The sequence below is a fragment of the Letharia lupina genome, assembly GCF_014066315.1.
Source record: "Letharia lupina isolate WasteWater1 chromosome Unknown contig_12, whole genome shotgun sequence".
In the NCBI taxonomy this organism is placed as follows: domain Eukaryota; kingdom Fungi; phylum Ascomycota; class Lecanoromycetes; order Lecanorales; family Parmeliaceae; genus Letharia; species Letharia lupina.
In genome coordinates this window covers 392,844-414,039 of record NW_023502981.1, presented here as the reverse complement: position 1 = coordinate 414,039, position 21,196 = coordinate 392,844, and the positions used below count along the sequence as shown (strand labels likewise).

At 49.7% G+C, this 21,196-nt stretch overlaps 7 protein-coding genes across 7 annotated transcripts; 1 reads left to right on the top strand and 6 right to left on the bottom strand.

The window, feature by feature from the left end:
* Positions 1-273: 273 nt before the first annotated feature.
* On the bottom strand, positions 274-1,971 carry HO133_001205 (uncharacterized protein; the record flags this gene model as incomplete). Its single annotated transcript, XM_037292135.1, has 1 exon — positions 274-1,971. One exon carries the CDS (start codon positions 1,969-1,971, stop codon positions 274-276), a length of 1,698 nt encoding a protein of 565 aa, XP_037151554.1.
* A 399-nt stretch (positions 1,972-2,370) lies between these two features.
* HO133_001204 (uncharacterized protein) lies at positions 2,371-4,434 on the bottom strand (the record flags this gene model as incomplete). Its single annotated transcript, XM_037292134.1, has 4 exons — positions 2,371-2,937; positions 2,987-3,919; positions 4,061-4,174; positions 4,234-4,434. 4 exons carry the CDS (start codon positions 4,432-4,434, stop codon positions 2,371-2,373), a joined length of 1,815 nt encoding a protein of 604 aa, XP_037151553.1.
* Positions 4,435-5,378: 944 nt separating this feature from the next.
* Positions 5,379-8,987, top strand: HO133_001203 (uncharacterized protein; the record flags this gene model as incomplete). Its single annotated transcript, XM_037292133.1, has 9 exons — positions 5,379-6,356; positions 6,504-6,748; positions 6,887-7,869; positions 7,919-8,047; positions 8,098-8,230; positions 8,280-8,385; positions 8,444-8,760; positions 8,817-8,896; positions 8,971-8,987. 9 exons carry the CDS (start codon positions 5,379-5,381, stop codon positions 8,985-8,987), a joined length of 2,988 nt encoding a protein of 995 aa, XP_037151552.1.
* A 690-nt stretch (positions 8,988-9,677) lies between these two features.
* On the bottom strand, positions 9,678-11,114 carry HO133_001202 (uncharacterized protein; the record flags this gene model as incomplete). The annotated part of the gene is made up of 1 exon (XM_037292132.1): positions 9,678-11,114. One exon carries the CDS (start codon positions 11,112-11,114, stop codon positions 9,678-9,680), a length of 1,437 nt encoding a protein of 478 aa, XP_037151551.1.
* Positions 11,115-12,538: 1,424 nt separating this feature from the next.
* Positions 12,539-14,480, bottom strand: HO133_001201 (uncharacterized protein; the record flags this gene model as incomplete). The annotated part of the gene is made up of 9 exons (XM_037292131.1): positions 12,539-12,865; positions 12,916-13,248; positions 13,303-13,428; positions 13,482-13,528; positions 13,580-13,642; positions 13,704-13,741; positions 13,793-13,959; positions 14,015-14,380; positions 14,454-14,480. 9 exons carry the CDS (start codon positions 14,478-14,480, stop codon positions 12,539-12,541), a joined length of 1,494 nt encoding a protein of 497 aa, XP_037151550.1.
* Positions 14,481-14,803: 323 nt separating this feature from the next.
* HO133_001200 (uncharacterized protein) lies at positions 14,804-17,883 on the bottom strand (the record flags this gene model as incomplete). Its single annotated transcript, XM_037292130.1, has 7 exons — positions 14,804-15,200; positions 15,324-15,990; positions 16,065-16,547; positions 16,617-16,864; positions 16,923-16,936; positions 16,996-17,628; positions 17,776-17,883. 7 exons carry the CDS (start codon positions 17,881-17,883, stop codon positions 14,804-14,806), a joined length of 2,550 nt encoding a protein of 849 aa, XP_037151549.1.
* A 388-nt stretch (positions 17,884-18,271) lies between these two features.
* HO133_001199 (uncharacterized protein) lies at positions 18,272-19,809 on the bottom strand (the record flags this gene model as incomplete). Its single annotated transcript, XM_037292129.1, has 2 exons — positions 18,272-19,492; positions 19,543-19,809. 2 exons carry the CDS (start codon positions 19,807-19,809, stop codon positions 18,272-18,274), a joined length of 1,488 nt encoding a protein of 495 aa, XP_037151548.1.
* Positions 19,810-21,196: the final 1,387 nt, after the last annotated feature.

Below are 21,196 nucleotides of genomic sequence, written 5' to 3'. Positions count from 1 at the left end.
ATACTTGCCTGGTTGAGGGGCATCTGGATTCTGTGTACAACTACACAGATGACTCTTGAGCGAGGCTTGTGGAGTTCGGGGGCAAATCCCCGTGTCGCTCTGTTGGTTTGAGGCTGGGACATTTTGAACTGTTCTATTCGATAGATGACACCTACTTCTGAGCCTTCGTGCTGTACTCTATATGTTGATTCGCGGAATGCTAACTTTTGCTCGTGGATGATTTCCTCGTTCATGGGTATCTTGGAAACTCCCTGACCAGAAGAATATCCGCGCTCAATGTTGATGCCGGGATACCTTGACGCCATGCAAAAGCCGCACACTATTCCACAAGGACTCGGAAACCATAAAAGGTAGCTTCCTACCCTTCAATCGCTGATCGATCAGCCACATCCCTACGACAAATTCATTTCGTTTGAGCCTGTCACCACCTTGAATGTTTACCAAGTCCCAGATGTCTGCGAGAACATCGTTTGGGAGACGGCTCCGGCTCCAGATGTCGCGGACCACAAGGTTGAGGACGCTATCCGATGAATCGGCGTCCATCCAAAGTCCCTTGTTAGCAGCCCACACACCGTCATACCTTCGTCTCTCCCGTTCCGTCACAGTAGCCCTATACCTTTTCCGATTCCCTTCATGATGTTTGTGTGGATGCTTCCTCGTAAGGATGCTTTTCTTTTTGTATTCTACTTCGTCATCTGACGGTAATGGTTCTCGCATTGTCTGCCTCAAAACCTTTGCTGGACTTGGGGTGCGAGACATCTGTCCCTGGCTATGGTGATTATGAAATAGAGAATGCGACTTGTGACGACGGGGCGGTGGTGGTGGCGGTTTCGTCGGAGAAGGCGCACGGGATGAAGCCAGCGAAGCGGCGACAATAGTGTTGGCCAACGAATCAACCTTTGTCTCAAAGCTTGTTGAAGATCTGACTGGTAGAAGAGGACGTGAAGGTGAAGCGGAAGATAGTTTCAAAGGCAGAAATGCTGGGTCTGACCGAGGTGCTTGTAAAGCAGTGCCCGGCTCCGCAGGCCGAGCTTGAGCCAATGCTAACGAGGCACTTTCCTTCGGAATGTCAGTTACACTTTTCTGGCCGCTTTCTGATAATGAATTCAGTGGCGCATAAGCTCCGGATCGGCGTGGAGCTGGGGGTTCGGGCACAGTGCGTGGTAAAAGCATCGGATGTGCTGGTTTACTTGACCTTGATGTTGCTGCTCTGGCTCGACCAACTGATTGCGCAGCCGCAGCTGCAGCACCGGTATCCGTGATGTTCGAAGGGTCTGAAGCTGTGAAACCCCTTTCTAGCTCAGATGCACAAGGGAATGTACCTAGCGAACTAGTAGTGGATAACCTTATCGCTGGCTTGATTGGTGTTGGACTTGCAATTGCTGATGTAGGCTTGGTCACGTAACGGATCGAATGGGTAATAGGAATATTCTTTTTGTGGTTTTGCTTGGATTCGAAGAGACTCACGAGGGAACTAGTAGCTCCTCCGACGGCTCCGTCTGTCGAGCGAGATATCGCCGCTGGCGTGTTGACCCTGTAATCCATAATATTCTGTAAGGGTGACGGCTGGCGCGAATTTGGTGTCGAATCGCCAGACTTTTGAGTGTTGACAGGCGTGGACTTGGAGGTAGCATGCAAAGCGGCAGCGTAAGAAGGTGACTGCTCTCGTGACCTTCCAACTTTCTCCGAGGCACCAGACCGACGAGGCATCTTCGTAGAAAGCCTTTCCTCCTTTTGACCGTTTGAAGTGGCCCCCTCGACGAGTTGGACTCCCTGCCTTCGCATTCCCATTCCAGCGGTCGTAGCTGCGGCGAGAGCTCCATTAGTGCCGACGTGAGACTTTGGCAAGGATTCTGCCGGGGCAACTAGGGAGAAGGCACGGAAAGCCCCTCGAAAAGCCGTCGATTGTCGTCCCACATCGCGGGAATTCGTGTTCGAAGGGGAGTGATCCCTGGAGGCGCGAGAGGTCATGAACCATGGGCTTTATGGAGAGCCGTGGCCACCCTCGCACATCAACGGCGGAACTCCATATGCTTTGGGTATCGTGCTTCAAATGGGATGCCGCACCAGACTTTCTGGCATCGTGCAACAAGATATCGCAGAGCTAAAGTATGTTTGGATTTGGAAAGTGACATTCCGCGGCTCGGCGGATAGGGTTCTAATCCTCGGCAACACGCGCGCTGAATTCTACCCTGCAGCCTGCTTCAATACGCGCTGATTGGTCTATTCACGATTGAATCTACTTAATCCTATCCTTTATTGCCCCCTTCGTGAACAATACTCCAGAAGACAATCAACACCATACTACCTCAACCTTGGAAGCGTCGTGCATCTTCATGGCGCTCATCCTGACAGTCATGATTACTTTACTTACAGCGAGCTATCGGCCCGAGCAAGCAGAGACCAAGACCAGCTTCGCGTGGAGAACAAATTGCTCATGCCGCGTTTGAGGACAGCGTGCGCAACTTCCGACGATATCAAGGTGTGGTTTGAGTCTTCTGATAGCGGCGGTGTCTGACTGTCGCCGAGTTCGAATGTGGGAGTGATGTAGGGTTTCCTCTTTTTCCTGATCATAGTTCGTTGCTCGAACGCGTATGCTAGCGAGATCAAGGTCTCTTCGCTCCACTGACGGCCTACAAATGCAATCCCAAACGGAACGTTAGGACCAACATTGACCAAGGTGCCCTTGAGATTCATGGCAATTGCTGTGTCAGGAGGATAGAAACCCAACGGGACCGTAACAATGGGAAGCCCTCCGATCGAAGGGAGATGGAAAGAGGCAAATGTTGGCATTACCAACGCATCGAGACCAAACCGATCGAGAGCTCCTATTATGCCCTGCTCCTCAGCCATATGCAGATTGGCTTGATATGCGTCATAAGACTCTTTAGACTCGTTAGTGATATTAAGGTCAAAGTCCGAGTCCCAAACATGAGTCTATTCAAGTGTTAGTCTCAATCTGCAAAGGCAGCAAATTTAGACATACGTCGCGATCAGGATACTCCTCGCGAGAGTCGTCTTTTGTGAATCTTTTTATATCAGCCAGATTCTTTACGTTATTAGGGTTCGTCTTCAACATTCCCAGATATGCTGAGAGTCCAGCAGTGAAGTCGGTGCGCATTATAACATTGCTGTTCCGGGAAAACGCAGGGACATCGAACAGAGCGAAATTGGCTTCGTCAACAACACTTGCCCCGGAATCTCGAATGAGATCGAGCGCTGCTTCGAAGGCAGCCATGATTGGCTTCGTGTTGTTGTCAAGGAAGTGATCGATACCATTTCGAGGTACACCAAGACGAGCGCCCTTGAAGGCCGAGTAATTACAGGCCTTGACATAATCAGGCACCTTGTCAAAGGGCTGGACAGAGGTCCAATTGTCATTTGTATCTTTCCCGGCTATTGCGCTCAGCAAAATGGCGGCATCCTTCACACTCTGTGCTACAGGTCCAATGGAGTCTTGGCGGATACTTATGGGAATGACCATACTTCGCGATGTGAGACCCAAAGTTGGCTTGATGCCAACGATGTTACTTTTCTCGGCTGGCAGAACGATACTCCCACTGGTTTCGGTGGCTAACGCTCCCAATGCGAGACCCAATGATGCCGCCACGGCACTACCACTGGAGCTTCCAGAGGGATCTTGTCGAGGATAGTACACTCCGAGACATTGACCGCCATAGGCGCTCCATCCATGAGAAGAGCTCGCTCTGCCCGACCTCCATTGCGCCCATTCTCCCATTGTAGCCTTGCCTAACATGACAGCCCCTGCTTCTCTCAATTTCGTGACCACGGTTGATTCACGAGAGACTGAGGCCCCAAGCAGCGCAAACGAACCAGCTTTTCTTGTTAGCTCTTTGCTGAGAACGGGACAAGATATACTACCTGTGTTGTTCATTCGATCAAGGGTCGCGATGTTATCCTGTAGAAGTAAGTACGTGCTTTCTGGGTATCAGACGAAGAGCTGTAACCTTAATGAGTACCGGAATTCCATGCAGAGGCCTTCTTCTGTCAGCCCTGAGCTGCACGAATGTCTTGGTCATAGATTTCCTTACCCTCGTACGCGGCCAGCAGCACGCTCGTTGTCCAGATTCTGCGCAATAAGGAAGGCATCTGGATTGACCTCACTCACAGCATGAAGAAGTGGATTGACTTCGCTTATACGTTGAATGTATGCCTTTGACACTTAGCTTTAAACAACAGGTAGATAGAGACGAAGGAAGAACATGCATGCACGAGGTCTACGCTTCTCATCAAGCCGCTGGCTTGAAGAGCACTGAGGTCTTCAATACTGGCCTCGTCCAGACGTAAGGCTGAATGAAGTGTTGTTCCTGGACATGGGTAAGTCACGGAGTCGCCTGCGGCGCTTAGTCCAGCAGCGAGTACAAGATAAGAAACGTACACCAGCCATCCCACGCGGAGGCTGATCCCGAGCATTAATTGTACCCGTAGAAGTATTACGGGACAAGACGATCTAAACTGATGGGCGAGCGTGGGCCAAGGATTGTAATGGTGAAGACAAATCAGGTTGAGTGTTGAAGAAGAGAGTAGGCGAACGCGAAGAGAGTAAAAGACAAAACCCTTGCCAAGGGACCAAAGGCGAAGGAGACGATTTGGCTTGTTAGATAAGTAAACGGAGGGGATTAATTTCCCAACGTAGTAGCACATGACAGCAAAGGGGAGATAAGCGTGAGCAAGTTGGCCTGACAAAGGTCTTCAATACTACTGGCTCACGTCGCCCAACATTCCGAAACCTTCTCCAATGCCGCATTTTGCAATATCAAACGGGCGCCTTTGACATGGGACAGATAGGGAGGAACGAGGGGGGAAATAATGAAACGTAAGGTAGCTCTGGCACCAGAGTCCAGAAGACACGTCGATGTTTAGATCTCCCGCCGGTAGTTAGATAAGCGATTGGCTTTTCCTCACCAGGATCCTCCCATGGATCTGATACCGTTCATTGGATTTGTTAGTGTACTTGTAACTATACAGAAAAACTGAATGCTGTATCAGGAGGAGAAGGAAAGATGTCTTTTCGCCTTACAATTTCGAACAGTCAGTGGAACCGGAATTTTCTTATGAACGGGAGAATGGGGGGGGGGATGTCAAGGCTAGACAGGGTTTAGTGCATCACGTGCAGTCGTGCTGATTGACCAAGGTACCTGCTTTACCTTACATACAGGACTTAAAGTAGGTTGCCACTCATGTTGCCTAGACTCGCTAGAATAAGGTACCTAGTGTACAAATCCTTATGTGTTGTACAGAAATATAGACCCTGTTGAGAAAATTGCCGACGTTCAACAGCACTACGAGTATCTGCTGATATTGTTGTCATTGTCAAACATAGCACTTATATCAAGACCAAAGCCAGAGTTGCACACATGCCAGACTCATTGATGGATGATGCAGGGAGTGCCGGCACCACCGGTGATGGTTCAATGTATGCCCAGGTCCTTAGAGACGAGGAACTGGATGAGAAATTCCCGAATCGGCCGCGGAATCACTCCAAGACTCTTCCATTTCATGATCTTTTCTTGGCTCTCTTCAATCCATTAAATGACAACAAAAAGAAGCCCACTGGTCCAGTTATGGCAAGAAAGAAACAGGGCCCCCATGGACCGACTAGCCAAAACCCACATGAGATTCGCCAGAACATCATCGAGCGTTTCATTTCGAGATGGAGGAAAGAGGTAGGCAATGACATCCACCCGGCTTTCCGCCTTATCATCCCAGAGAAGGACAGGGAGCGAGCTATGTATGGTCTCAAAGAGAAGACCATAGCAAAGCTACTGATCAAGATTATGAGACTTAACAAAGATGCCGAGGACGCATACAGTCTGCTCAATTGGAAACAGCCTGGACAAAGTTCAGTCAGTAGGATGGCCGGGGATTTTGCAGGTCGTTGCTACGAAGCCATCTCCAAAAGACCCATTCTTACCGAAGTCGGAAACATGACAATTGGCGAAGTCAATGACCTTCTTGACAAGCTGTCTGCCGCTCAGAAAGAAGATGCCCAAGAGCCGATTTTTGCAGAGTTCTATAAGAGGATGAACGCTGAGGAGATGATGTGGTTGATTCGAATCATCCTCCGTCAGATGAAGGTAGGGGCTACAGAAAAAACGTTCTTTAGTATTTGGCATCCCGACGCGGATAGTCTCTTCAACGTGTCGTCCAACCTTCGCCGCGTCTGCTGGGAGCTGTACGATCCCTCCCTTCGATTAGAGGGGGAAGAGCGGGGAATCACGTTGATGCAGTGTTTTCAGCCACAACTGGCTCAATTTCAGATGAACTCTCTCCAGAAAATGGTCGAGAGGATGAAGCCTACCGAAGATGATTCTGTATTCTGGATTGAAGAAAAGGTACGTTGTGTCGGAGTCCAGATATCCTCTTCTTAGACCAGGCATCGAAGTCTTGCGTCCTGTTACAAATTCTCTATTTCACGGATATGTTTGGGTTTCCGGGAAACCACTTCGAACAGGCAGTGCTGACCCCCTTATCCTCACCAGCTTGATGGGGAGAGAATGCAACTTCATATGATCAGCGACAACGAGATACCTGGAGGAAAAAGATTCGGCTTCTGGTCACGGAAAGCAAAGGAGTATACCTACCTCTACGGCAACGGGTTTGAGGATCCGAATTCGGCGCTGACCCGGCACCTCAAAGAAGCATTTGATGAGGGAGTAGAGAACATTATACTCGATGGTGAAATGATCACATGGGACCCCGAGCAAGATGCAATGGTACCGTTTGGGTATGTGCAACTAGGAGCGATTCCTTCCTAAGTGGTACCACGGTTTGAGTTCTAAAGCATGTTTCGAGAGCACAAGGCTCTGAAAACCCCAAAAATCCTTTTTCGAAAGAAGATATACTTACTCCAAATCAATTGTAGGACGCTTAAGACAGCGGCCCTCGCTCAACAACAGAATGAATTTGCGACAAAGAGCATTCGACCGCTCTACAAAGTCTTCGACGTCCTCTACCTGAACAGTCAAGCGATAACAAATTATACATTACGCGATCGTAGAAGAGCACTCGAACGGACTGTCAAAGGCGTCGCTCGAAGGATGGAAGTTCACACCTACGAAGAAGCCAAAACTGCTACAGCAATTGACCCTCTCCTGCGCAAAGTTGTGGCGGAGGCATCTGAGGGCTTAGTACTCAAGAATCCTCGTTCCTCGTATCGCCTGAACGAACGTAGTGATGATTGGATGAAGGTCAAACCTGAATATATGACAGAGTTTGGTGAAAACCTTGACTGCCTCATCATTGGTGGCTATTACGGTTCAGGTCATCGCGGCGGTAGATTATCATCCTTTATGTGCGGTCTGCGGGTTGATCGAAATCAGATAAGTCAAGGCGCCAATCCAATGAAGTTCTATTCCTTCTTCAAGGTTGGAGGTGGCTTCACTGCAGCGGATTACGCTGAATTACGGCATCGAACTGACGGTAAATGGAGGAAGTGGGATTCCAGGCACCCACCCACTGAATACATTGCACTAGGCGGAGATCAGCTGCAATTCGAACGGCCAGACGAGTGGATTCTACCTATTGATTCGGTTGTAGTCGAGGTTAAAGCCGCGTCCGTTGCAGTAACAGATCAATTCAAGATGGGATTCACTTTGCGCTTTCCCAGATTCAAGAAGCTTCGTACCGATCGTACCTGGGAGACTGCGCTCTCAATAACAGACTTCATCACCCTTAAAGGAAATGCTGAGAAGGAGGGAAAAGAAAAGCAATTCAAGATTGACGATAGCAGGAGGAAACGACAGCGAGTACCAAGGAATAAGCTTCTTACGGTAGCAGGTGCTGAGGTTCTCTGTGATGTGCCAGTTGGTAAGAAAGCGATCAACGTATTCGAGGGTCTGAACTTCTGTACGTTCTGGCAAGACCTTCCCAACAGAGTCAAGCTAAGACACAGAAGATATAATGACAGGATCTCAGAAACCAGAGAAGAAGTCCAAAGCGGAATTGGAGCATCTGGTCAAGTCCAATGGTGGCAAGATCGTCCAGAATGATTCAAGACCCGGCACAGTCTGTATAGGCGACCAGAGTAGGTTTTCTTGGAGCATCGACTGCTCAAAGGTGCTAATGGCACATAAGGGACCGTCCACGTTGCTTCTTTGTGCAAGCGTCGCAGTGTTAATATAATCAAATCATCTTGGGTTTTCGACAACATCCGGCAGAGCGAAGCGGACCAAGGCAGGCCTACGTTGCTACTGCCTTTAGAGCCAAGGTAGGATGTTTAGATCTCATTAACGGAAGGCATTATTTACTCTCGGCAGGCACATGTTTTTCACCACTGCGGAATCAGAATCTCAAATTGAAGGTGCTATAGATGAATACGGCGATAGCTTTGCCAGGGATATCACAGTGGGAGAGCTCAAAGAGGTGCCGACATTCTCAGCGCCTTTCGAGAAAAAGAATGGAGAGACTGACCTTTGACCAGATTTTCAACTCCAAGCCTGCCAAGTTCGAGCACAGCTTCAGTGCCAAGGAATTCAAAAGCGAGCTTGAGCAGCACGGACACGATCTGGGGGAGCTTCCAGGCTGGATGTTTGAAGGCTTGCTTCTCTACACTGACGGACAGCTTGCTAATGACGCTTCCTTGACGGACGAGAAATCGGATTTCAGGATGAAGCAAGCCTGTGATACTGCTAGGTTTGCTGGAGCGCGTCTCACGAACGATCTGAAGGAAGGCATCACGCATGTCCTCGTAGGAGAGGACAGAAGCACTACAAGGGCTTTGAGACAGAAAACATCCGAGTAACGCTGACGAAGCCGAGGATTTCCTGGGTGTACGTCTACTGACGTCGACTCAGGTTTCAACGCCTGCCACGCCTTGTAACGGTTGGTTGGGTCGAGCAAAGCTGGCAAGAGAGAACGCTGCTGGATGAAGACCGCAAGTCTACGTTTGGCAGATTGATTTCTGCCCTGTGATGTCGTAAGACGATAGATCGCTAATCATGTTGGTAGGGTTCGCACCAACATGAGCGTCCTTGACCTCTGCAGTCTCGAGATGGACCACGTCGATCCGTAGCAAGTGGAGTTTACTCGAATGCCGAGGAAGTTTTTGGAGGGGCGCTATCCCAGGGTAGACAAGGTCGCTTGAGTGACTTGCATGATCGGGTTTCGAGTTAGAAGGTCAAGAGAGTTGTAAAGCAGGAATGCGTTTGCGTGAGCCGTAAGATATCCCGAAGCATGCTGCTAGAATGGATCGAACCTGCAGTAGGAGAATGCCGTAACGATCGTGGCAGACCGACTTCTCGTAAGCTTCAACGAGGTGAATTGTGATATCATATGGGGTCTGCCCCGATATCACCTTCATATTCTAGAGTACCTTGGATTTCCATGTCTGCCGTCTGCATGAACGTTTTCCGTACGAGGAAGGTGGTAAGCCGGTCCGGCTACCACGATCACTTATTCGCCCCTTGCATGACCTTGCACCGATCCTGGTGTCGGTGGCGTCACCAGCGTCCCGCGTCGCATCTCTCTACATGAACCATTTGGAAGCAATGAGACAGGACGAGTATCGTTCGCATCTTTCCAACACACTTTGGAAGCGCGAAATTAAGTGCGTGGAGGGTAGAAATGTATACTGTTGAATCTACTCTATCGTATTAGGTATCTATGTCGCTCAAACGCTATCAATAAATACCAAAAACCGTCGAGAACGATCAGGATCACGCCTGGACGCCCGCCCAACGTTGCGGCGTCCCCTTCTTCTCATCTTTTCCAGCCTCCTCTTCCAATCCCATCTTCCCGGTCTGCCGAGCCGGCAACCACAATCTTGCCCTGCCCGGGCTAGCATCGCTCAGTTTGCCCACTTTCCGCATGTTCATCTCGAGCACGATGACACGAAGGAAATGGCTGTTCTCGCGAGGCTCTCGCTGACGAGGAAGCGACACAGGCGGGACGCCGTCTGCGGCATCAAGCGCCTGCTGCTGGAAGGTGAAAACGGGAGGCGAGGAGGCCTTGTCGGAGCCTCCCTTCCTTCGGCGGTAGGTTTGTAATTGTATGGATGCTTTGCAATCGGACTGTGATGACCAAGGGCTCTCTTTTTCGAGGTGGTAATGGAATTCCGAGGGCGATACTGTGATGGGGTTCAGATATCGTCGTAAGGCTGGGTCAGGCGTGTCGTCAGACGGCAGAGGCCGTCTCTCGTCGGTGAATTGTGGGGAGATGGATAGTAGAGATCGAGATAGATAATCATCCGGAGGAACGGCAGGCGCGGCAAAGGTGGGGAAGGATTGGGCGGCAGACCGTATTCTCCGGAACGATGCTGTCAAGTTGGATTTGAACGAGGATCTGCTTCTTGCTGCATGTGTGGGCCCTGGGGACAATTCGTCTGAAAAGCCTTCACAAGATTGGTTCCCCAGGTCCCTCCTAGCCACTTGAGGCAGTAGCGGATGATCGAGAACGCAATCCTCGCCCTTGGATGCAGAGATACATTTCTGGCGTCTATCACATCCGCTGCGGCTGCCGATTGCTAGCTCAGGCGTTGCCGGGTCACCGGCCGAGTTCAGTGACTCCGTATCCGTTCCCAGAGATGGCATCGACTCGCTGGACATGGATCGGACCGACGATAACGGACCCAAAGTCGTGTCGCTCTCGAAGCTGCAGCTTTCCGGTTCGGCCCCTTCTGGCGGGCCGAGTAACATGCCCCACGACTGGGGGCTACACGATGAAAATGCGCGCCTCGGGATCTCTTTGAGCCTTGTGTCCTGCTTCCCACTTCCAGCACGAATCGATCCTTTGCGCCAATTTTCTGCGCGAGGGTGATACTTTGGCTCTGGCAACGAGGTCATGGCAAGTAAGGCTGCAACAGACGAAGGCGTCGAGGACGAATCGTGCGGGCTGCTAATGTCTTTCCGTGTTCGGTCTCGGGACATGGAGTCCTTGCTTTTTCTTCGGTCTCCATTCCTAGTCTTGGTGGGAATTACGACTGGTTTCGTGGTTGACTGGGGTGTGAGCACTTTTGGCGGCATGCCTGATTTTGGAGCCTTGTCCTTTCTCGAGACACGCTCTGCCACGGAGATGGGCATTGTTTCCTCATCGTTGTGTTTTGTAGATGTACTGGAGGGGTGGGAGTTGTAGAGGTATGCCCGGGGAACCATCATGATGGGAAGGTACGGGCAGGTGTTTGGCCCGATGTCAGGGCTGAATAGGCGACTCGAAGGAGCCCGGCGGTGATGGGCCAAGGGGCAAAGGATTCGTCGGACGAGTAAGAGTCCCACAGCGGAGGTTCATCTGTGCGCGAGGAGACAGGTCCGACGGAAATGGCGGATAAGTGAGAGATGCCAAGTCAGTCAGCTCGCTCGCGTGCACAGGAAGAATGCTTCGTGCTTTTCTTTTCCAAGATGAAAAAATGAAAAGGGCAGGCAAGAGAGAGAGAGAGAGAGAGAGCGAGAGACGGCTGCACGGCATGACCTGCGATGAAGGGACATGAGTGGCGAAGCAAGGAGTCGTCCGTGCGCAGAGGTGAAGGATCAGTGGTGAACATTATTCGGTGAATAGCGATTGATTATTAGAGTGGAGATGAATGGATAAGGTAGATAGTAGTGAGGTAGTAATAGTAGTAGTAGATAGGCTCGCTCATGTCCGTAGGCTGAGTTTCGATGTTCGGGTTGGTCAGAGTACTGGATGTCGGCATGCATGAGAGATAAGGATATTTCTAAGAGCACACGAGCGGGCCACCGTATCAGGCAGGCTACGAGTAATGTATCAGCGCAAATGCCTCCATATGGCGATAGGCTAAAGTAAATAGTAAGAAGTAGGTAAAAAGTAACTGATAATAATGGTCCGAGTACCTCAGTAATCGCTTTCTTTTCTGTGCAAATTCATAGGCTAAAGGAAAGTGTAAAAGGTAAAGTACCTTAGTAAGGTAAGGTACTCTAGGTACTACTTTACCTCCTAAGTCCTACGACGTGTGCCTTGTTAAGGTACTTTTACATCACATGTGAGGCTGAGGCTGACTTGCTGGCTGTACAAACCCTCTTTCCAGACCAGGTATACGAGTATACTTTACCTAGGCAGGAGCGGAAGTACCTCCGCTGCTCTCCACACTTTTCTTTTCACACCTTTCACTTCACATCTCCCGCATCTTTCATCACTGACCCAACTGACTGTCAGCGGGGTGTATAGGCCAAACTATCCCATCCTCCTGCTCCGCTTTCTTCTCCCTGCATATCGAGATGGAGATTTTGAAGAACAACGACACAGGGTCAAAATCTCAGCGACGTTGCATAATGCTTATTACATAAAGGATAAGTCATAGCCCGCTTGTCCGCAGGATTGGCTAACAAACTCCCGGTCTTTGGTACTACTTTAGACCTAAGGTAAGGTACTTTACTACTACTAGCTCGCTCATCACCAGACAGGCAGAGCCTCAAAAGTCTTTTGACTCTCTGGGCACGAGACCAATACCATGTAAGTAGAATTCAACAAATGGGACGAGGCCTCAAAAAGCGTGTGACTGTCTCGCTCTGGAGAATGAATATCATTTTTTCGCCAACACAGCAGCATCCTTCAAGGGTGACTCAATCTACGCTGGCTTCCACTCATAGTGATGATGCCCCGTTTCGGGCTCCCCCGCTGGCTCCGACTTCAAATCGAACATGTGTTTGCCGAAGAAGTCCAGCTGCGCTTCATAGAATTGTGTCGGCAAGATTGTATTGACGGAATATTTCAGATATTCCAGTGAAGCGCTCAAGCTCGGGATAATGGCATTTGTCTGAACCCCCATTGCTACGACTCGCTTCAGAGCTGCAAAGTTAGCCGATAGCTCCTTCGCTATACCTTCGTTATGGAGGAGATCTCGGTCCGTGTCCTTTGGATTCTTGAAGATTTCTTCGAGCAAATCAGCAATGTACTACAGCCCAACGTTAGCCAATATCCACAGGGGAATACCCTCGACCTTACATCAGCTTTGATGATGCAGCCATTTCTCCAAATCTGAATGACTTCGCAAAAGTTGATGCTCCATTTGTTCTCCTGGTCCGCTAAGTCGATAACGTTGATGCCCTGTACGAACGCTGCAAGGAATGCTGTGTAGACTGCTTTGCGAAGGTCCTCAAGGAATGCAGGCTTCTCTTCCTCGGATCCTGTCCACTTTTCCAACGGAAAGTGACCTCCAAAGGTGGCCTTGATCTTCTTTCGATCTTTTCGGAAGGCGGATGCTACGCGGACATAGTGGGCGTCTGAGAGCGTCGGGGCAGGTACATGCAGTCGGATGGCCTCTTCTGAGGACCAAACCTATCCTTGTGGTTTAGTCTCCAAGAAAGCCTTCTTCAAAGGTCGTGCACTTACCCCTGTTCCCTCTGTGCCATCAATGTCCTGAACAACTTTGTCTTCCACTACGGAAAGGACGTGCTTGCCCTTGTCGTCTCTCTGCTTATTGATTTGAGCTCCAATGTCTATTAAAAATGTGCCTCTCTGCAAATGAAGTCAGGTCTATGATGAAGTTCTGGCAATAACGGATTGTGTACCAGCTCGCCGTCCGTGTTCCATTTGGCGAATACATCCCCAATCTCATCTATGGCAAACGTCAGCTCTGTAAAGAATTGCCCTGGACGCAGACCCTTACCGTATGTCATACCCAGACCTAAGTTCATGATTTGCCAGGCTTCTGCTTGCGCACTCATCATGCCTGTTCGCCCATTAATTCTTTCAGATCCTATTATGTGTCGAGATCTCCCCAAGGGCCGTACCATGCTCAATGCCGTTGTGAATCATCTTTACATAATGGCTACAAACCGGTCAATGAAGAAGAAAGCGAATACTTGGTAGATGGAATGACCCTGAGCCTCCCATTCCGCATCTGCCTACGCAGGGATTTCCACGCGCGTCACGGGCAGCCACCTTCTGGAGGAGAGGCAGCACCATGTCCAGAGCTCGATCCTCACCGCCGGGACACATTGACGGGCCACGACGAGCGGCTTGATACCCACCTGAGACCCCCATGCCCTTTGCAGAACTTAGATGCGGCCGTTGCTTTGTTGTGAAGAAGCCAAAGACTTACCACATAGTGGACGCCTTGAGTGACAAGTTTTCCTTGGCGGCGTTGCGTATTCCGCCAATTTTCATTAGAGGCATCAATGATCAAGTCACCCTTTTCAAGATAGGGATGTAGTCCCTCCACCACAGAATCGCCAACAGTTCCATGCGGTAAAGAGAAGACGAAGACCTTTGGAGAGTCCAGGTTCTTACATAGATCTTCGTAATCCAAGTGTTTCTCCAGCTTGTTTCGGATCCCGTCCTTCTCCGCAGTCTTCAACAGGCTATCAACGGTAGCTTCGCCCGGGTCGTTGAGTAAGACAGTAATCCCATGCTCTGCGAATAACAGCGCCATGCCTCCACCCATGCTCCCACAGCCAATCATGGCGAGCTGGTTGTATGGCAATCACCTTAGCTCAACATGCGCAAATCTGCAGGTGCACCTCGTAACCCCGCTCACTCACCTTCTTGATTTCTGGAACGTTGGCCATCCTTACCAATCTTACCCCGTTCGTAACGTTATGGTCAAAAGCTATCACACCCTGGCTTCCCAACAGACAGGAATACAAGATTCTTTCGTCAATTGAAGACGTGAGTATTTGTAACGTCATGTTCCCGGCTTAGGACGTCATTCACGGCAAGTAGCGGCGTCTTATGATACGCCAATACACTAGAACTTTACTTCAAAGTCGATTATCCATCTACTTCAAGTGCTTGAGATTGTAAGGTATTGGCTGATTCTCATGATCTAAACTTCGGGTAAAGCGTTTCGAAAAGCCAATGCAGCGGTTTCGCACCGTGCAAACAACCAGCATCAATATCTCTCGATGAGCCAACTTCTCCTCTTCACCGGTTCCATCTTCTGCAGCATCTCGCTCTCTGCTCGCTTCACCGTCAAATAAGTATCCACAGCTGGCTTGCTAAGAACGTGTTGAAGCTGCTCGTCCGCTTCGAGATAGCTTAGCGCTTCACTTATGCTTTCGGGAAATTGTTCTGTGATTCCAAGCTCCTCTCTTTCCTTGGCTGTTATTGTTGACGGGTCGTTCGGGCAATCCTTCATTTCCAAGGGCTCTTCGTCTAGGATGCCTTGCAGTCCTGCTCCGATAATAGCGGCCAGGACAAGGTATGGATTCGACAGGCCATCTACACATCGGATTTCGAAATGGGAACCTTCGATTCTTCTCAGCGGCGTCTCGCGATTTTGTGTGCCCCTAGGCTCGCATGTCAGCGCCGCAAAGCCTTGCAATGGAGAGAATCCATTGGTAAAAGACCGAAGCATAAGACGAACATATCAAAGGAGTGGGGAAGAATGGTGGTAATGGTTGCGGTCTTACCATGCAATCCAGGTACTGCCCGCCCAAACGCCGTCTGCCACCCGTTCGTAGCTGGCGTCATTCGAGTAAGAGAAAGCTGCAATGGCCCTCAGGTGCTTCAAAACTCCCGCATAGAACATCTCCCAGTAATGAGCAGGCGTCAAAGATATATGAATGTGCGCTCCGGTACCGATGGCTTGGGGAGCAGGCTTGGGGAACAAGGTTGCTCGCATGCCAGCATTTGCAGCGGCTGATTGAATAATCTCCTTCGCAGCCACAAGCGCATCTACAGCGAGTACGGGAGGTAATGGGCCTAGAATAAATTCGAATTGACCTGCACTGCTCTCGGGGTGAAATTGCTCAAGGGTCAGGCCGGCACGCTCCAACTTCTCGAATATGGTCTCAATAACGTCCATGAGATCGTCTGAGTGGAGCGCTCGTGCGCTAGACCAAGCGTGACCCTCATCTATTGGAACACCGCCATAGCTGAATTCCCCGTCTTTGATCTCTTTGCTCATGAATACGACCTCGATCTCAAATCCGACTAGGAATTCCACACCATGAGTCCCAGCTTTCTCAATTTGTTTACGAAGCGATGTCCTAGGGCAGCTCGGCACTTCCTCCCAATTACTTCTCTGGAACTCGCACTGGACGGTTGCGTACCCTTTGCGGCTCCCTAAGCGGAGACCTGGTGAAGATGTCGGAATCAGCAGTTGCCCTTGAAATGCACAGATGGGTCTAAGGAGCCCAAAGTGCACGTACCGGCAAATTGAGGGTACATGATGTACTCGTCCGTTGCTGAAAAACCAGGGCAGATAATATCCGGTTGCAGAATGCCAAGAACCGCTTCAACAATCCCGACAAATCGACCCTCGCTGAACATCCTGAGCGCTTGCTTGATTGGTAGTATCCTTAAGCGGAGAGTATTTGTATAATCTAACCATTGAAGCCGCAGAAATTGGACGGAAGGCTCTTGGTCTAGGAAGGGTTGGAGTCGGGCAAGGTTCTTGGTCCAGGAGGCCTTTGACGGGCTTATATCCGACAAAACGGTAGAAGTGATCGGCACAAGAGGGAGCTCCAACTCGTATAGCTGATTTGCTGTATGGAACAATATGTCTTGCACAATCTTGACCGCCTCGGTACTTGTCAAAGACCCTCGCTCGATGCACGTACCCAGGACCCTTCGCAGTCCTTCCCGGATCTGTATAACAGCCAAGAGATACGTTTCCGGAAACCAGTGACCGTCTTCGCGGCAAACAGCGTCAACTATGAGCTTCTCTACTGATTGGAAATCAGAATGGTAGGAAAACTGACCAGTGCTCCACGTCAATTTCTCGGACGGACAAAGTTCCAAAGCCTGTTCGATGACCTTCTCTTGCCCGTACTGACTGACCATGGGGAAGACTTCTCCAATGTCAAGCCAGCAGTTTTTATAGACGCTTGCGAGGTAGCCCGCCTCTCTTGTGAACGGATAAGAAGCATGGAGAAGAACGATGCGGACTTCCGGGTAACTTTCGATGAAGGGTTGGAGGTGACTGGGATTAGACAATCCAAGATCGATACTACCAAAAAGATTAGTGAAGGAGTGACTCCTCGAAACATTGTCTTATGTGGTCGTACTCATTGTCTCCGAGCTAGAACATGATGGATCAATACCGAGTTCATGGGACCTAGCACGGGATTTCATACGTACTCCGGTGTGGAATTGAAAGGGTTTCTTTGATCCGCTGCGCTCTATTACTTTCGCCGTCAGATGAACAAGGTCAGGGTTCAATCTTTCGTCCTCCAAACGGCGCGAGAACCTTTCCAGATCCTCAACCGAGAGGGGAACAACGCTCGCACTGTCATCGAATGCTGGGATCTTGAGACCTACTCTGTAGCAAATAACAGATTTGAAGCCAGCAACCTCAGGGTCAGAAATCGCTTCCTCGATAGCAGCAGTGAAACGACTCATGATTTGTTCCCGAATTTCGATATGTTTTCTAGGGGCCCGTCCACGATATTGTTCAAGCTGATCGGTCATGATATTCTCTGCAACCTTCTCAATTCTAACAATTCTTTTGCATCTAGATCGTGTCAATTGATCATGCCAGTCGTATGGGAAAACGCTTGATGGGTCCAGGCCGTCATCCATGAGTACCGTTTCGATTCCTTGAAAGCACTTTCGGGCCCAGGCGTTACCAGGTTCTTTCCTCTTCATCCTGAGTGCGCCCTTAACGGTCTCCCAGTTTGGTTCACACTTGAGGACTTCGGAAAGTTGTTTGAGAGCACGGAGATGCGAAAGAGTCGAAGAGGCAAACTTGAGAGCGGGTCCAGTCGCTTCAGACTTGACGATTTCGGAGTCAGCATTACTCTTTCGGGAGGATTTGAGAGTCGCAAGACATGTCTTAGGAGCAGAGAACTCTTTCGACATGTCTGACGACTCATAAGGCAGCAAGAATGGAGAAGAATTGCCTTGGGAGGTATAACGTACGGTGGCCGCCATGAAGTCATGGTCGTCTACGTCAGAACTCAGGAGCAGATTATGCGCATGGTGGTCAATTATTGAAGTGGTGTTGATCGCATGGATGAGAGCGTCCATGGCTGCTGCTGCTTCTAAGATGAGCGACTAGCAAGTCTCGATGGAACAAGAATTAACGGAAGCATGCACAGCTTTCTGTTGCGATAGGAGAGTGACTAAGACCACAGTGCAACATGTTTGAACAACAGGATACGACACGGGTTTTATACTACGATCAATCGTAGAGTTGATGTTCCGCGGGAACTCAGCCGAAACTTCACCGAAGGATTGGCGGTCTAGAATGGGAGGCTAGGAGCAGGTGTGATCATGTCCATTGTCCGGATCGCCTGGGAAGGAGCGGGCTCGGAACTTCGTAAAATAGTGGCGCTATTATCATGAGTGCGTGTATATTTCAACCCTCTCACTTTGCAGTGTGGAAAATCGCATGATGGCGTTCGCAATTCTTTGCTTAGCCTGGATGTGTCCAAAGTAATTTGCCCGCTTCTGCGCCAGACTGCTCGAGCACTTTTCCCTTTCCGCCAGCATCCTTGCTGACTTCTAACGTTTCCAGACCCTTTACAATATGCAATGGGTCGGTCTCCTTGGTCACCTCTGTCGGTCCAGCCATTCCTGGCGGTGGCAGAGCCCAGTCCGGCAGCGGAGTCTCGTAGTCCCACTTCCCTTCTTCGCACGCGTATCTCCTGGCATGCAAGTATATCCCCAGCTCATGCGCACCAGGATCACTGTACAACGGCGTATCACATATGTCACAGAGGTGACCGGTCATCTTCTCGGCTTTCGTCTTGTTGTACTCGTCCATCATTTCATCGTGATAGGCCATTGCCTCTGCAACTTCTGATTTGCCCATCCTCGAGAGACGTGAGATGATGTCTTCGTCGTTGTCTGAAAGAGCGTCGCCAGCCGCAAGAGAAGGGCCAAACACTCTTTGATTGCAATAAATAGGATCGTTGGAGATAGGATGGCCAAGAAATTGTAGGTGTACCCGAAGCTGATGCGTGCGACCAGTGACAGGACGACAACGCACAATTGAATGACCTTCTTTGCCTTTCCATTCCATCTTCGAGTCTCGAATCTTCTCTTTCTCGGATCTATTGTCTTCTTGTTTCCCTTTGCCGTCCTCGAACTTTTGTGCTGGTGGGTAGTAAGCCAAGCGCTTGAACACGGTTCTTGCTTCCTTGCCACTCGCTCTGGCCCTATTGAGCCCAAGTTTTGGACTGATTTGCATGACTGGCTGCTCGCATACGATATCTCCCTCAGGAAAATCTCCAATGACCCTGGCCACGTATTCTTTCTTCACGCTCCTGCCTTGGATCTGCATACTTAACCTTTCAGCGGCTCTAGCGTTCTTACCGATGAACATGACGCCACTAGTCAGTCTGTCGAGTCTGTTGCAGGGCAAAGGATTCCATGCATGGCTCCTCTCCGCGCGCATGATTTCGATGATAGAGTTGAAGTTGTAGCGACCGGCAGGATGGACTGGTACGCCCGCAGGCTTGTTGATGACGATCATACCGTCGTCTTCATGAACAATACCAATGGGCTGAGCGGTCACAGGAGGTTCGTGTCGATGTAGCGTATGGGATATTATGTCGCCGTTCTTGACGGTGGCTTTGACAGTCGGTACTCGGACTCCATTCACGACGACATTGCCCCGCTCTATAGCGTCTTTCTGAGACCCGTCAGCGAATTGTCCTTGTGGCGAGGTTAAGGACTTCACACATAGTAAGCCTGTGGCCTATCTCGAAATTCGGTAGCAAAGACATCAAGCAATTCTCTTCCACGCCATCTCTCCTTGCAGTAGGTGTTGTATGTATAGTGATACGGATGTACCTTACGAAGGCCATCTTCAAGATAGTATGGACGCGGCCAAGGATCACAAGGGGTCGTGATAACGTCTGGTGAAGCAATGAAAGCTTGCTTATCTTTCTGTCGGCCATCTCCTTGATCTGCCTGTGGGTCCACGGCGGTCAGCGCCATGGCGGACATCGCATGGCTCTTGCGTGCCAGGTACGCGGCGATACGGGGTGAGGGAGCCAGTAGAGCTTTTGTATAAGTGACGGACTTTCTTGTCAGAGACTAACAAAATATTCTTCTAGATTTGCGGGCGGCTAAACTTCGGGTGTAGTGTTTTGAAACTCCCAAGGGTCCTCACTTCAGCTCTTGATTCGAGGGATTCAAATGCTAAAGCCAGACTCTCAATAGCGATAAGGAGTAAGTCCCAGCAAAGGAGAAACGGTCTACGATGTCTTCTGCTCAGCTGAAACAACGACATCAGGAAGATTACGGTTTCCATCTCGAGTACAGAACACGATGGTCGGACAATGACATGTATGATCATATGAACAATAGCGTGTATTCCTTTCTATTCGACTCCATCATCAATTCCTACCTGATTGAGCATTGTGGCCTTCGTCCTCCTACGTCCCCCCAGATTGGTCTCGTTGTCCATTCAACTTCCGACTATTTCGGGTCAGTGGGATTCCCCTCAATCGTGGATCTGGGCTTGCGTGTCAACAAGCTGGGAAAGTCAAGTGTCACATATGAAGTTGGAGTCTTCGAGCGCGGGAAGGACGATGTGAGGGCTGTAGGTGGATACACCCACGTTTTTGTTGAAAGGGAAACAAACAGGCCTGCTGCTAGTGGAATGTCGGAAGATATTAGGAGGGGTTTAGAAAAACTTCTAGTAGATGTGCGGTCTAAACTGTGATGCGAACTTAACATTTACTTCACACGGCAATACATGTCTAAGCGTGAACGCAAGTCTCAGGGTGACCACACGTCCAATGGATGAATGCAGTTCCAAGGCTTGATACAGGTCCAAGAGATGATCAAAGTTCCAAGACGGCCCAGTTCAAGGGTCCGACATATCAGAACACTCTACAAGGCTCGGGAGGGGATCTTACCTAGAAAATCCAGCCTTCAAAACCGAGAAAACTCCTCGTTGATACTGATCCCGTCGATATATCGAAAATCTGTTCCACTTCGACTATCACTTTTTTGGGCATCTCGCCAGAGGTGATTGCAATTCAAGAGCGATTACAACTTCAATTGCTGGATTTGAAGCCAGCCGATTGATACAAGGCCAACAGATGAATGCCAAACCGCCAAACATAACCCTGCTAGTAGACTCAAGCCTGACTTGAATGGACGCCAAAAGCGAGTATAAATAACATGGTGAGTAGAGGTACGGCAAAGAAGTGAGAGCTAAATGAACGTCAAAAGCAAATACAAGTCAGATAGTGAATACAGGTTGAAAATGGCAAATGAGCCAGATGATAAACAAACCAAACGGTGAACACAAAGCAGACCGTGAATATAAGCCAGTCGGTGAATGAAGATAAAAATATACTTGCATATATATGGCACATTTCAG